The sequence below is a fragment of the Cyprinus carpio genome, chromosome B8 (assembly GCF_018340385.1).
Source record: "Cyprinus carpio isolate SPL01 chromosome B8, ASM1834038v1, whole genome shotgun sequence".
Lineage (NCBI taxonomy): Eukaryota > Metazoa > Chordata > Actinopteri > Cypriniformes > Cyprinidae > Cyprinus > Cyprinus carpio.
Genome location: NC_056604.1, coordinates 5,365,967 through 5,380,993, shown reverse-complemented (window position 1 = coordinate 5,380,993; position 15,027 = coordinate 5,365,967). Strand labels below are relative to the sequence as shown.

At 34.3% G+C, this 15,027-nt stretch overlaps 1 protein-coding gene across 1 annotated transcript in view; it reads right to left on the bottom strand.

The window, feature by feature from the left end:
* The window catches only part of LOC109045602 (metabotropic glutamate receptor 6-like), a 200,175-nt gene that overhangs the window by 150,319 nt on the left and 34,829 nt on the right, over window positions 1-15,027 (bottom strand). Inside the window, exons 8-11 of the mRNA XM_042729350.1 lie at window positions 14,558-14,697; window positions 12,746-13,369; window positions 9,281-9,592; window positions 5,600-5,845 (exon numbers count right to left, since the gene is read on the bottom strand). Coding sequence (XP_042585284.1) covers window positions 5,603-5,845; window positions 9,281-9,592; window positions 12,746-13,369; window positions 14,558-14,697 — 1,319 coding nt within the window. The 3' untranslated portion in view covers window positions 5,600-5,602. The remainder of the gene's footprint in view (window positions 1-5,599; window positions 5,846-9,280; window positions 9,593-12,745; window positions 13,370-14,557; window positions 14,698-15,027) is intronic.

Sequence of the window (15,027 nt, the reverse complement as noted above, 5' to 3'; positions counted from 1 at the left end):
GATAAAACAAACAAATGAACGAACTGATGAACAAACGAAGCGGATAGATAGATATAGATAGATAGATAGATGATAGATAGATCAAATTAAGTAACGATAGATAACAAACAAATGAACATGACAAACGAACGGATAAGCTAAGATGATAGATAGATAGATAATAAGTCATAGAGATATAGATAATAGCTAGATAGAATAGAGGATAAACTGAATAACGATCGATAAAACAAATAGATGGAAACGAATGAACAACTAACGGGATAGATAGATAGCTTAGATAGAATAGATGATGATAGGATAGATCGATTAGATAGATAATAGATATATAAAATGAAGGAAGGAGAATCAAACGAACAAACGACAAATGAACAATGAACGATAGATATAGTAGATAGATAATAGATAGATAGATAGATAGATAGAATGATAGATGATAGATAGATGATAGAAGATTAGATAGATAGATAGATAGATGATAGATAGATAGATTAGCTAGATAGAATAAATAAGGAAATGCGATAGATAAAGCAAAGAAATAACTAATGCAACAAACGCATGATTAGATAGGCCGTAGTATCGATAGATATAGAACTGCACAGACAGAACAGATGACAGATAGATCAGATAAACTGCAGGACAGATATGATTAAACGAACAAAACGCACAAGAACAATGAACGATAGAATAGAGAGGTAGATAGATAGAGAGAGATTAGATAGAAGATAGATAGCATGATAGATTAAGATGATCGATAATAGAGATATTCAATGAAGGACGATAGATAAAAGCAAAGAAATAAAATAATGACAAACATAACGAATGATACGATAACGATCAGATAGCGTAGATAGATAGATAGATCGATAGATAGCTAGCTAGATAGATATAGATAGCATGGATAGCTAGATAGATGATAGGGGATAGATAAGATAGATAGATCGCATAGATAGTAGATACGGATAGATAACATGAAGGAAAAGATACGATATAAAACGAACAAATGGAACAAATGAACGATAGATAGATGATAGATCGATAGATAATCCGATAGATAGATAGATAGATAGATAGCTAATAAGATAAAATGAAGGAAAGAGAGATAAAAGAAACCAACAACAATGAACATGAACAATCCATAGAACTGATAGATCGAGAGATAGATTCGCTAGATAAAGATAGATCGCTAGAGTTAGATAGATAGATCGCTGATAGATAGATCAAATGAAGGAACGAGAGATAAAAACCCAACAAGATGAACGAATGAACAAACGAACGGTAATATACTAGAATGAAAGATAGCTAGAGAGATAATAGAAAATAGCTTAGATAGATTAGATAAGATAGTTAGCTAGATACTCATAGATCGATAGATTAGATTTGTAGGTTGTATGCCAACAAATGAAAGGGAAATGGCTTCGGGACATGAAAAGTGTGACTTGCTGACATGTTGTTTATATCGCTTAGCAACAACTTCCTCTGTAAGCCTTGCCCTAGCACCCACTAATGACAGATCGGGAGAGAGAGCACGATGTGCCATCAGATCTAGTGTGTCTCCTCTGAATAGATCCGTGCTGTTTTTATATCACGCTGCTGAATGCTCCTTTGACAAAAACACACACTTGAATGCTTCTTGTGGTGGATGTGGGTGTTTTTCCTTTATCACTCAAGTCCTGAAGGGTTTCGGCCGCATTTCCCATGAATGCAGTATTTTCTAGTGAAGGCAAATACAGTCTTCTCACGGTTGCATCAACAGATGGCAGTTATAATTAGCCATTTTTGATAGCAGAATGGGAATACTATCAAAATTGTGCTTCAGGCAGATGACGTAGGTACGATGTGATTCACTATTATAACCACTCTTTGCAATCGTAGTAGGATAACAATGGAAAGGATAAACTATATATTTTTACATTTTGCCAGTGCAAAACACACAGTGCTGGAGTGTTGTTGGTGGTTGTCACTGTGTTGCTATATCATTGCTAAAATATTCTGGGTGCTTTTTATTGGGTTTTCTGGTTGATTGCTAGTTTTTATTTCTTACTGGCCATGCAAGTCACACAGGCCCACAATCTAGTGCCTATGATATTATGGTGTCTAAATAGGTTGACATCTCCTCTTTAATGGAAGACCATAGGATTTATTTGTCAATTTAATCATTCATTAAGCATCCTTTATGCTCATAACTTGGTTTGGAACAAGTTACATGCAAAAGCATAATGCTTAAGGCCAAAGGTTTGTTCAAACCTTCCAGTAAAGATATTTAATAAATATCACCATACTTCCTCAGCTGACTGATTACCTTAAAAATGCCAAATTACACATTAAATGTTGTTTACATATGCAAATGAAACATTATCTATTTAAATATGCACTAATTTGCATACATTTCAAAAACAGAAATCTGAAAAATGAATAAAGCAATTTTCAAAATTCTTGTTTCAAATTAGAGTTATAGGGTTTTCATAAGAAAATGCACAAGAACCAGGGAAAAAACAACACATTTTCACCATATTTTTAGGAGAAATGATATATGAACATGGAACCCCTTTGTAAACACTTTCAGTGCTACGCTGAAGTGGAGAAAATTTCATTTTGTGAAAACAGCTTGAAAGATATGTATTTTAATTGCAATTCACAGACAAATAGATAGTGTGCAATAAAATAAACACTCAAAAATATTGTATTGTATTTTGTATGTTTTCTTTCTATCAGTCTACACAACACCTTATGAAACGCCAAATAGCTCAAAGTCTCAAAACTGACCAGTGCATAAAGAACAGCTTTTTTGTGACTTGTTCAGTATAAAAACTTGTAACAGTTTATGAAAACTAACTTAATCACAAAAACAACATGAGACTGTATATATACAATGAGGGCAGATGCCTTTTTGTTCGGAGTGATTTACCCTGTACTGACATGAGAAACTGTCTGCAGTAGTCAGGGGTAAAATCCCTTGTTTAAGGGCGCAGAAGCGATAGGGCAAGTGTGAGAGCATGCTAACTCTCTTCTTCAGGGATGAACGCAGCTAACAGCACACAGATCACTGCTTATGACTGTCAATCAACTGTCAAGATGATGATTTGTGCTAGCGTTTGTTTCTGGAAAGCACTATATGGTGCTTTGCGGTCAGTGAAGTTACAAATCTGCTCTTGTACTGCAAAAGAAATAGCATTATATCTAAGCAGCTTTAAAAATGCAAATTTTATCTAATATTAGCACTCTGTGAAGCTGCATGTGTATAGTCTAATATGATTACAATAGATACACTACAGTTCAAAGATTTGGAATCAGTACGATTATTATTATTGTTTTTAAGGAAATTAATATTTTTATTCAGCAAGGATGCATTAAAGTAATCAAATGTGATCATAAAGACATTTATAATATTAGAAAAGATTTATATTTCAAATAAATGCTGAACTTTCTATTCATCAAATATTGCTAAAAGAAAATCCACAAATAATGGAATACTGACTGCTGGAAATTCAGCTTTGCATAACAGGAATAAATTACATTTTTAAATATATTACAATAGAAAACAGTTGTATTAAATTGTAATAATATTTCACAATATTACTGTATTTTTGATCAATAAATGCAGCCTTGGTGAGCAAAAAAAAACAAAAAAAAAGCTAAAAAATGCATATATGTAAAAGAAACAAAGAAAGGTGACCGGGGCTAGTTGTCACAGAGCAAAATTTTATCAGTGCCTACAAGGGGAGAGCAGAGGATAACTGCACTAAAATATATAACAGAATCATTTAGCATTTGTTTTATTAATAACTACATTTATAAAGTCCATAAAATAAACATATTCAATGCACTTCTTTCCACATGCTTTTCAAAATTAATTTTCTGCTTCCAGTTTCTTCCGCTTGTGCACCCAAATATTGTTGCAGCGCAGAGAAATATCCATATCAACAAGCATCACTTCAAGAATGTCGTGCGGGCTTAGTGATTTTTTGCTTCCAAAAGCTCAGTAATATGAAAGTAATGAGATGTGCTGCTTCAAACTGCATGTGTTGAGGAAGCAAATGTGTGCTGCAGAGATAGAGAACAAGTGGAAAATAAACCCAAAAGCATTTCACTGCAATTTAAAAGAGGAAGAGAGAGAGGGAGATGTTATGGATATCAAAATGTGAGGGGGCACTCAATACAACTCACGTAAAAGGATTCAGGGCACCTTAAATATTGAATTTAAAGCATTGAGTTCCCTAACAATCCCATCTTGGAAGCTTTGAGGACAGTTTAGTGCAATGAAATATATTACGGAGCAGTATTTCTTAGCAGATCCCTGGCTATAAGCCATTCGGGGGCATAAAAGTTCACAAGAGCAAGTTACTGCAAGACATTTTCTCTTTTCAGCAAATATGACTTCACAGCAGAAACTAAACACAGCATAAAACACAATGCTAGGGTGTTGTGGGTTGTTGCCAGGGTTTTGCTATTGCTAAAGTGTTCTGAATGTTTTAGTGCATTGTTATGCAGTTTATTGGTTGTTATGGTTGCTAGATGGCTGCTATCAGGCAAGTCGCTACTATTGTTGTCTCTAGAAATGGCTTGGGTCGCTCTTTCAATAGACTTTAGTGAGGTGAGACACCACAGAGAACGCGGATGACAATGAGGCTCTGAATGGTGGCCTTAACAATGGTACACACTGTATAAAGCTCCTATATTGCATCATTTTCACAGCTTACAACTTTCAAAACTGTTATGGCGTTTTTGTCTACTCAAAAGTTATGTTCGGAAAGTTGTTTGGACAGCTGAACAAAAGTACACTCCGTTGAAGACACTGTACTTCTAGCCCTCACAGCCTTGTTTTAATTTCTGTCAACATTCAACATGGTACCCTGACTAAACTCTTTTTTAGGTATTTTGTCATCTGATAAAATAATCTGATTTGAATCTGGATCTGATCTGACAACTGAAATAAAAACATACATATATAAATATTAGATGGAAAACTTTAATTGATCTTATTCAGTAAGATTTCTAATTTTTTTTAGTTTAATTAAACAAAAGTGCTAAAATGACTAACTAAGGTATGAATTAAACAAAAGCTAAAAATAAAACTAAATGTGAAATAAAAATAAATTAATTAAAAATTTACTTATAAACTTATAGCAATAAAAAAAACAAAAAAAGGTTCTTCCATTCAGGGTTATTATCATTAATGAAAACAAATATTATTAAAATATTTTTGTTTATTAAATAAAGCTGAAATAAAATAAAATTAAAATGAAAAAAATTGCTTTTTCTAAGCAACTTTTCTATTTTTTGTTTAGTTTAAGTTGAAGCACTAAAGTAACCAACTGAAACTAAAAAATAAATTCAACCTAAATTGTAATATTTAAAAAATGGATTAAAATAGTACAAATATATAACCTAATTCAAAATATTAACTTACAAACTATTAACTTCAAACTATAATAGTATATAAAAAGTACTGCCATGACACTTCTTATAGCATCAATTTTATAATCTTTTTGGCTCTGATTGGAGGCTGTGATTTTTTACGGGTTGATTTAGTTAGTAGCATTCTTCTAGACTTTAATGGTGTCTCCTTGCACTTTTCCAGGGGTCTGAGAGTGGCTGTTACCTGCTACTGCGTCCTGTCTGGCTCGATCTTGGTCTCTCCGTTCTGCTTGTCACTGATGGATTTCTGCGAGAGGCGTGAGGACATTGTGGCGGCTTGAACCACAGCCTTGAAGCTGCGCTTGCGCTTCTGCACGTTCTGCTCCGGGTGGAAGATGATGACGTAGACTTTCGGTATGTAGAGCATCCCCAGAGACACGGAGGCACTCAGACTCATGGACACGGTCAGCGTCGTCGTCTGGATGAACATCTACATCAAACACAGGAAATGAAAGGTCAAGAGATGCAGGTCGAAGGACCATCAGAACCAGTTCAGAACAAGACGGGATAGGTTATAGTGAAAAAGTGATGCTAGACCCCATAATAAAATAAAGAAAACATGACAAATAATATTGCTGTAATAGCTCAGTTATACAGCATAGTAATAGAGAGTTTTATCTCTTCATTTTTATTCTGAAAAAAAAAAGATCCTTGTAATCAGTGCTTCAACAGTATCTCAACTAAAGCCCAAATTTACACACACACACACACACACACACACACACACACACACACACACACACACACACACACACACACACACACACACAAAAACACACATGAAGTCATTTTTTAATAATTATAATTTTAATTGATAAATACTTTACAATAAGGTTTCATTTGTTAACATAACTATTTATTATTTAGTTAAAATGAACTAAATAAAAAATACTTGTAAAGCATTTATTCATCATATTCATTTAATGGAATATTAAACGGTAATTAATAATAAAAATATAATAATAAATAATAAATTAATTAATAATTACTATTTAATGAACTTATTTCTTACAATCATTATTCATAATTTTGATACATTAGCATTTAAAGGTTTGGTGTCTTTAGGTCTCTTATATGCTTACAAATGTTGGATTTATTTGATCAAAAATACAGAAAACTGTAATATTGTGAAATATTATTACTATTTAAACTAACTGTGATTAATTTGGATATCTTTGGAAATCTTTTTTTTTTTTTGTTCCTGTGATGCAAAGCTAAATTTTCAGCATCACTACTCCAGTCTTCAGTGTCACATGATCCCATTAGAAACTCATTTCTTATGATCAGTGTTGAAAACTGTTTGAGCTGCTTAATATTTTTGTGGAAACCAAGTTTTTTTTTTTTTTTTTTTTTTTTGGTGAATAGAATGTTCACATTTATTTGAAATAGAAATCTTTCATAACCTTAGAAATGACTTTACTGCCATTTAATTCCTCCTTGCTGAAAAAAAGTATTTATTTCATTCGGAAAAAATCTTACTGACCCCACATTTTGAAAAGTAGTGCATTAATGGCATCCACATTCATTTTATAGCTCTTACTTTGTGTCAACTATCATTTTGTTTTCCTAAAACGAACAGAAGAAACATCAAACGTGACGCTTAAATAAAACACCTCCTAAAGCCTCCTGAGCAACCTTTTAGCAATAAAATCCTCCTTTGGACAGACTGTGACTATGCATCAAAATAAACATTCACAATGTTCATCATATGTGACTGCCAAGCCAAATAAAAGAGCACCTGCCCACCCAAGAGCGCTCACCAGGAAACTGCACATACAGTATTAGTGCGGCACATCAGTGGGAAGCTACCTGGCTCGTTTAATCTATGCAGCAATAACTAATGCTCTAATTCTTAATTCCCGCTGACGAGGCTTCTGGCTTTATTATGATGGGTAGACATTGTCTCTCAGGCTCCAAAACACTCCCGTTATCAACCTCCTCCCACAGTCAAACCCCCGGAACCTCATTGGTGGGCGGAAGAGCTTTTGTCTCTGTGTCATGGTGTGTCTTTGGGAGATAAAGGGGAGAAATGAAATGTTGTTTTTTTCTCATCTCATCCCTTTCCATGTCTGCCATATCAAAGGCCTCTTCAAAAAAGAAACTGTGAGCAATACAACTTGGACTTGTTATCGTGAGCCTGGCAGGTTGTTGCTTACTTCAATGCCTTCATATTGAAATGACTTCATTTCACATAATTTTCTACTTAAGGACTTAAACGGCAACTAAGCTCCACTCTTTTGAAAATGGATTGGAGCAGAACTGTGAGAACACATTGTGGTGCAAATACGGGAAGTTGTTTTATAGCATTGCTATATATTGTGTTTTGAAGATGTGTAGTATTGCTCTCTGTCTTATTGTGAATGTATGAGAAAAGCATTAATAGCCTAAAATTTCTCACTGTCAGAGAATACGGCTTTCATTACAGTTTTTATATAAGATCAGTAACACAGAAACAGTTAGCAACACCTGCAGGTAATGATGAAAACACTTCCATAAAAACAGAATTTGCAACAGATTTTGCTTCCATAAAGTGATGTTTTTGTGTAAAACAGGATGTTAAATGAGAAAAAAAGAGTGGGATAGTGGAGAAATTAAAAATAAAGGATTAAAAGGGTATTTTTGCAGTGATGCCAATCATATGAGGTTCCCCAAAGAACCTTTTTTTTGTTTTCGTGTGAAGAACATTACATTAAGAATAAAGAATCTTTCCCCACTATAAAGAATCTTTGTGGAATGAAACGTTTTAAAGGTTCTTTATGGAATCATCAATGCAAATAAAGAATCTTCATTTTTGATAGTGTGCTCCTCTCCTAAAACACCACTGAAATCATTTCTGAGTAGGCTTCTTTGCTAGCATGTGGTGAAGTTCAACCTCAAGACCATCCAAAAGATCTCATTTGCACTTCTGCATGTTCAAACTTGGCGTATCATGTTCGGTCACACATCAAAACTGGTTAGATGAGTTAGCATGCAAAGTTTGAATATGTGCATGTGCAAATGAGATTGAGCACTGTGGTCAGGAAGAACTTAAAATTCAATTTGTTTATCACAAAAAGCTATTATCCATATTATTATTAAAGTTATTATTATGATTTCAGAATATGTGGAATATAGTTCATGGCTCTTTTGGACAACTTTTATACTGCATTTTTGTCACTTTATACACTAACGTTGAAAAGCTTGGTGTTGAGATTTTTTTATATGTTTTTTAAGAAGTGTCTATGCAATAATACAGTAAAAACCAAAATATTGTGTTTTTTTTTTAAAGGATACTGCAATTATCTGATCAAATATATGGGGGGAAAAACATAATATTATAAAACAGCATTTCAATTAAAATATATATATATATATATATATATATATATATATATATATATATATATATATATATATATATATTTTTTTTTTTTTTTAATATATTTTAAAGTGTATTTTTCAGCAACATTTCTTATTATTATCAATGTTGGAAACAGTTGCGCTGTTTTATTTATTTTTTGTGTAAACTGTGAGAACCTGTTTTTTTTTTCAGGATTCTTCAATGAATATAAAGTTCATAAGTACAGCATTTATTTGAAATAGAAATCTTTTGTAATATTAAAAATTTATTTACTGTCACTTTTCAATTGAATGCATCCTTGCTGAGTAAAATTAATAATTTCTTCTTTCAAACAAAAATCTTACTTTTGCGCATTTTGGATGTATAAAAAGAGACAGGCTTCCAAACATCTTGTTTTATGTTACAAGCAAAAAAGAAAATCATACAGGATTGGAACGACATGATGCAAGTTAACGCTTTGCATTTTTGGGTGAACTATTTGTTTGTCAACATTAGCAATGAATCCCATTATAACACACTTCTCACCTTCTCAGTGGACTGTGCTGTGCCAAAGAAAATAGGCACGAACGCCAGCCAGACGATGCAGGTGGTGTACATGGTGAAGCCGATGGGTTTAGCTTCGTTGAAGGTCTCAGGAACACCTCGGCTCTTGACCGCATACACAGTGCATGTGACCATCAGCAAGATACTGTAGCTCAGGCAACAGATGAGTGACAAATCAGCTATGTCACACTTCAGGATGCCACGCGCCAACTCTGGATTGGGCGGCCGCTGCTCGTCATAGTCCACAATGGTGTGTGGCGGCATCACACCAAACCAGATGAAAACACCCACAACCTGCAGAGAGACGGGAGGAAGAAAAAGCTGATCATTAACGGCGAGACTGAGTCAGTCAGAAGGGCAGACTCATTTGTCAAGAGCTTCTGTTTGATTGATGTAGAATAAAGTGTAAAAGAAGCCGTGTTTTAGCCAGTCTACAGCAGACAAGACTTTGCACAAGATTACTGGTTCAAATAGGCCTGCTATCAGCCTGATTGCTCTTAATGATGGGTTTTAAAGTGCTATTTTAAAGACACAAAAGAAACTATAAGATCCTTTCCTCGCTTTGTAATAACGTGACCAGACTGAAAAAATGAAAAAAGGGGCTATGTCTAGTTCAGCTGAAATGTAGCACTTAAATGTCCAAAGTTAACATTTTGAATTAAGACATTTTGTGTATTTTGATAATGATAAATGTAGATTGTCTGGGGGAAAAAAAATAAAAATACAATGCACCCTTTATAATATGCTGTTACATTACTTTTCAAAGGTTTGGGGTCAAACTTTTTTGAAAGAAATAAATATTTTAATTCAGCAAGGATGCATTAACTTGCTCAAAAGTTTAAGTAATACATTTATAATGTTACAAAAGATTTCTATTTCAGATGAATGCTTTCTATTCATAAAAAAATTATCATGGTTTTCACAAAAATATGAAACAGCACAACAACTTAAAACATTGATAATTATAAGAAATGTTTCTTGAGATGCGACACTGAAGTAATGATGCTGAAAATTATTTCAAATTGTAATAATATTTCACAATATTACAGTTTTTACTGTATTTTTGATCAAATAAATCTAGCCTGGGGCTATGTAAACTGTAGGTCCTTATTTTTTATTAGGTGTTCAAAATATAAAATTTGCATTTTACGCTGGATATTGCACCATATTGCTTTTATAAAAAACTTTTCTTTACATAGAGTGTGTATTTTCATTCAGTAAACATGTTGTTCTGTAACATAACTCATATATTTCCCATTTAATACACACAGACAGCTACAGACATGAAAGTACAGTCTTAATTGTTGACTTTTGTCTAGTGAGTTATTTGCTCCTTTATCTAAAACTGAAAAACGATGTAATCGAAATGACAAATTATATCTGAAGAAATAACGTTCCTAAAATTACACTGTAAAAACTAAAGGTTCCTGGAGGCACCTTTTGGGGTTAATAAATGTCTAAGTTCCTAGAGTACTCAAAAGGATACCTGAGGCACCTTTAGTTTTTACGTGTATAATGTCCAAAATCTAGCATACAAGTTACTATTCTACATTTTACATTTTAAACACCAAATAAATCAAGGACATTTCAAACGGGACGTCCGCATCACCAGATGAGAGCAGCTGTTTAGAGGTGTGATTTAGAGATGCACCTGTTCTCAATGGGAACATTCAAGTGAGTCATCAGGTAAAGCCCAAAACTTTCAGAGAAACTTCTACGGCGGGGAGGAGAAGAGAACAGCAGCCGGGCGGCCGGCATGTTGCCGGGGAGACAGATGTTGCTGTCAGAATCGCTCAACGGAGTTCCGTTCTCCACTCAGCATCGGTGACACATCTGCCAACATGCACTGGAGGAGGTGCCGAGAAATGTCCTGCTGTCAATCATTCTCCCGCAAACGCCCTGTTAATCTCGTCTCCCCCGCGCCTCTGCCGGTGAGTCATGCGCATAATTCTGGGGCTAAGCTCCAACTACAAAAGCCTCTAAAATATTCTTTTGTAAAAGTTCAAATCAGCAGTTTTGAGGTGTTTATCAGCAGACACGATGTGTATCGACAGCGGTGGGGCTTTCTTGTCAACTGTAAATCATTTTTGAATCTGTTGCTTTTGCACATTAGCGTGTTTGGCACGTTTGCTGGCACAAGCAGAATGAAGCCCAGGCACTCAACATGATGAGGTCTGCAGGCAGCTTATCAGCTCCAGCAGAGTGTACAAACAGGAGAATCTGCTTGACTGGGAAACAGCTATTGACAAAACCTCAAAATTCATCCATAGGGGCATGTTGAGAATGGAACAACAGCACAGGGGCTTTAGTTTCCATCACCAGTGGCCCTGTGGCGCTCATGAACCTGTATTTGGCTGGCTGGAGGGAGACAGGCATGTATGTTATACTGAAGATCGGGACTTGCTAAGGTGCTCATGAATTCTGTGCAATGTGCAGCAGAATTTTCTTTATTAATTCAGTTAATTAATGTTTTATTCAATAATTCCATCTTTTGGGCTTGCATTCCTCATAGAAGCTGTCACTGCAGTTTTTAATAGATGTATGAAGCTAAACATTAAAGGTGAAGTGTGTTTTTTTATATTAAACACTATGCAAACTTAAAATGCAGAGGTAACTCATTAAGTTTTCTAGGAATAAATATGTACACTAATGTTCAAAAGACTGGGGGCAGTAAGATTAACATATTTCATTATTTTTGTAATATGTTTAATGTATTATTTTTAACAGTTGTGACATACTTTTAAGAAATAGTCTAGGTTCTACAGTTCAAGGTCACTAATCAAATTTTAAGTAGGGTTTTTTTAATTGGAAAATAATACTTTAATTTAGCAAGAATGCAGTAAATTAATCAAAAGTGGCAGTAAAATAATTTATAAAGTTACCAAAGATTCCTATTTTAAATAAATCCTGTTCTTCTGAACTTTTAATTCATTAAAGAATGTTGAATAAATGTATGATGTTTTTCACAAAAACATTAATCAGCACAATTGATTATAATAAGAAATGTTTCTTGAGCAGCAAATCAGCATATTAGAATGATTTCTGAAGGATCATGTGATACAAAAGAATGGAGTAATGATGAAACTTCAGCTTTGCATCACAGGAATAAATTACATTTAAAAATATATTCAAATAGAAAACAGTTATTTTAAATTGTAATAATATTTTACAATATAACATTTTTTACCGTATTTTTGATCAAATAAATGCAGCTTTGGTGAGCATAAGAGACTTCTTTCGAAAGCACTAATAAAATATACCAACCCCAAACTTTTAAACTATAATGTAAATACATTCAAATTGAAAAAAATCTTATTTTTTTCAACCAGCCAAACAGAGTAACCAATTCCATGAGATTTGGGATTAACAGGACATGGGTTGCACCCTGAAGAAAGCAATACAGCAATTATCACCAATTGGCTTCAAGCTTTAACTGATCACGCTTACCTGTACTGAGATCAGTATGAAGGTAATCATAAGTTGTGATGTGGGGCTGATGAATTTTGGTGGTGTGACGGACTTCTTGCCCTGTTCGAAGATTCGGTAGATCCGGTTGGTCTTTGTAAGCATGGCCGAGTACGTAATGCACATGCCCAGCCCCAGCAGCAGCCTTCGGAAAGCGCACACCACCGTCCCCGGCTCAGCGATCATCAGGAAGGTGATGAAGTAGATGAGGAAGATTCCCGTCAGGAGCACGTAGCTGAGCTCACGCCCAGCGGCCCTCACGATGGGGGTATCATTGAAGCGGATGAAGGTGATGATGACGGACAGGGTGGCCAGGATACCAAGAATGGCCAGGAACAGAGGGATCACGGCCCAGGGTGAATGCCACTCCAGCTTGATGATGGGAGTTGGGCGGCAGGCCGTGCGGTTGAGAGTCGGCCGCATGTCGAAAGGGCACATCTCGCAGTTGAACTCATCAGCTTGGAACTGATAACCATCACAGAGCTCACAGTGCCAGCAGCACGGGACACCCTTCACCATCTTCTTCCTCTCGCCCGAGCGGCACGGAAAACTGCAAACCGAGTCCGGAATCTGACGGGATCCACCAGTCCACTGCATCTCTTCCACCTGATGAAACACAGAGAATATTTACAAACAATTAAATTAGAAAACAGCAAAAAAGTCACCTTTTGAACCAAACAGGTCATACTTGTAAGTTCAAGATACACATACAGTATTAAATTAGAAAACAGCAAAAAAGTCACCTTTTGAACCAAAACAGGTCATACTTGTAAGTTCAAGATACGTATTTCAGCTTTTTTTGATAATTCTTTTATTATGACTAAGGATGGATTTATTGTTTTATTAAAAAGTTGTAATATTGTGAAATATTATTACAATTTAAAATAACTGTTTTCTATTTGAATATGTTATTTTAATACGTCTCTTATGCTCACCGGTAAAGCTGAATTTTCAGCTTCATTACTCCAGTCTTCAGAGTCACATGATCCTTCTGAAATCATTATAATATGCTGATTTGCTGCTCAAGAAACATTTCTTATTATTATCAATGTTGAATTCAGTTGTACTGTTTAATATTCTTTTGGAAACTGATACTTTTTTCAGGATTCATTGATAAATAGATCATTGAAATAAACAGCATTTATGTGAAATTTATGGATTTATGTGAAAATGATTACAATTTGAAACAACTGTTTTCTATGTGAATATATTTTAAAATGTAATTTATGTGATGCAAAGGTGAATTTTCAGCATCATTACTTCAGTCTTCAGTCTCACATCACATTTCTTATTACTATCAATGTTTTAAATTGTTGTGCTGCTTCATATTTATGAAAATTATTTTGTATCTTCGTAAATGTCTTTACGGTCACTTTTAATTAATTTAATGCATCCTTGCAAATAAAAGTATAAATTTCTTTAACAAAAAATTGTACTGCCTCCAAACTTTTTAACAGTAGTGCATTTAGACAAATAACCAAATTAATAGCTCTAACTAGGCTAAACAAGACAACTATCTTATTACTTATAATTGCTTAAATTTGTTCAATGTCCTTGAAACAGTATTATAATTGTTAAAAAAATTATTAAATATAATAAAACTTTACCAAAACATTAAATAAATTTTTTTATTAAAACCATTAAAAAATAAAAATTTAAATGTTAAAACTTTACAGACTATGGAAAAGTGGGTAACAAATAGTCTTTTATGAGTCTGAAGACTCTTATAACTCGTACATATTATTGGACCCTTCAGATGTGAATATAATTAATGTACAATTGAAGTCAATTTACGTTGAGTCGCAGGTTATTGGTCCACTGGCCGATGACTCTGTATCCTGGATTGCTGGTGTTGGTCATCTGGTACTGAAAGATGTCATAGCGTCCAGGAGCATCACCGTTTTCATTAAACAGAACAGCAGTGCCAGCACTACCTATAAATCAACGAGGAAACAGGATTCATATAGTGCTATCATACAAGAAACATCATTAATGTCATTATTTTCCAAAAAAAAAAAAAAATCATACAAGAATGATCATTAATGTCAATATCTGCTAAGTTACTTACCAAAAACCACAAAACCATTCTGATTTCTTGTCTTTGAAGAAATACATACAAACATGATAGTAAATTATAGCTGAGAACATTAGCTCTTCAGATGAGCACGATCACAGCCAGGTATATCATAAAGAGACGTCAGGTTCCAGCTACACTGATCACCTCCTCTTCCTGTCACTCCTTCCTCTCCACTGAGACTCTGAAC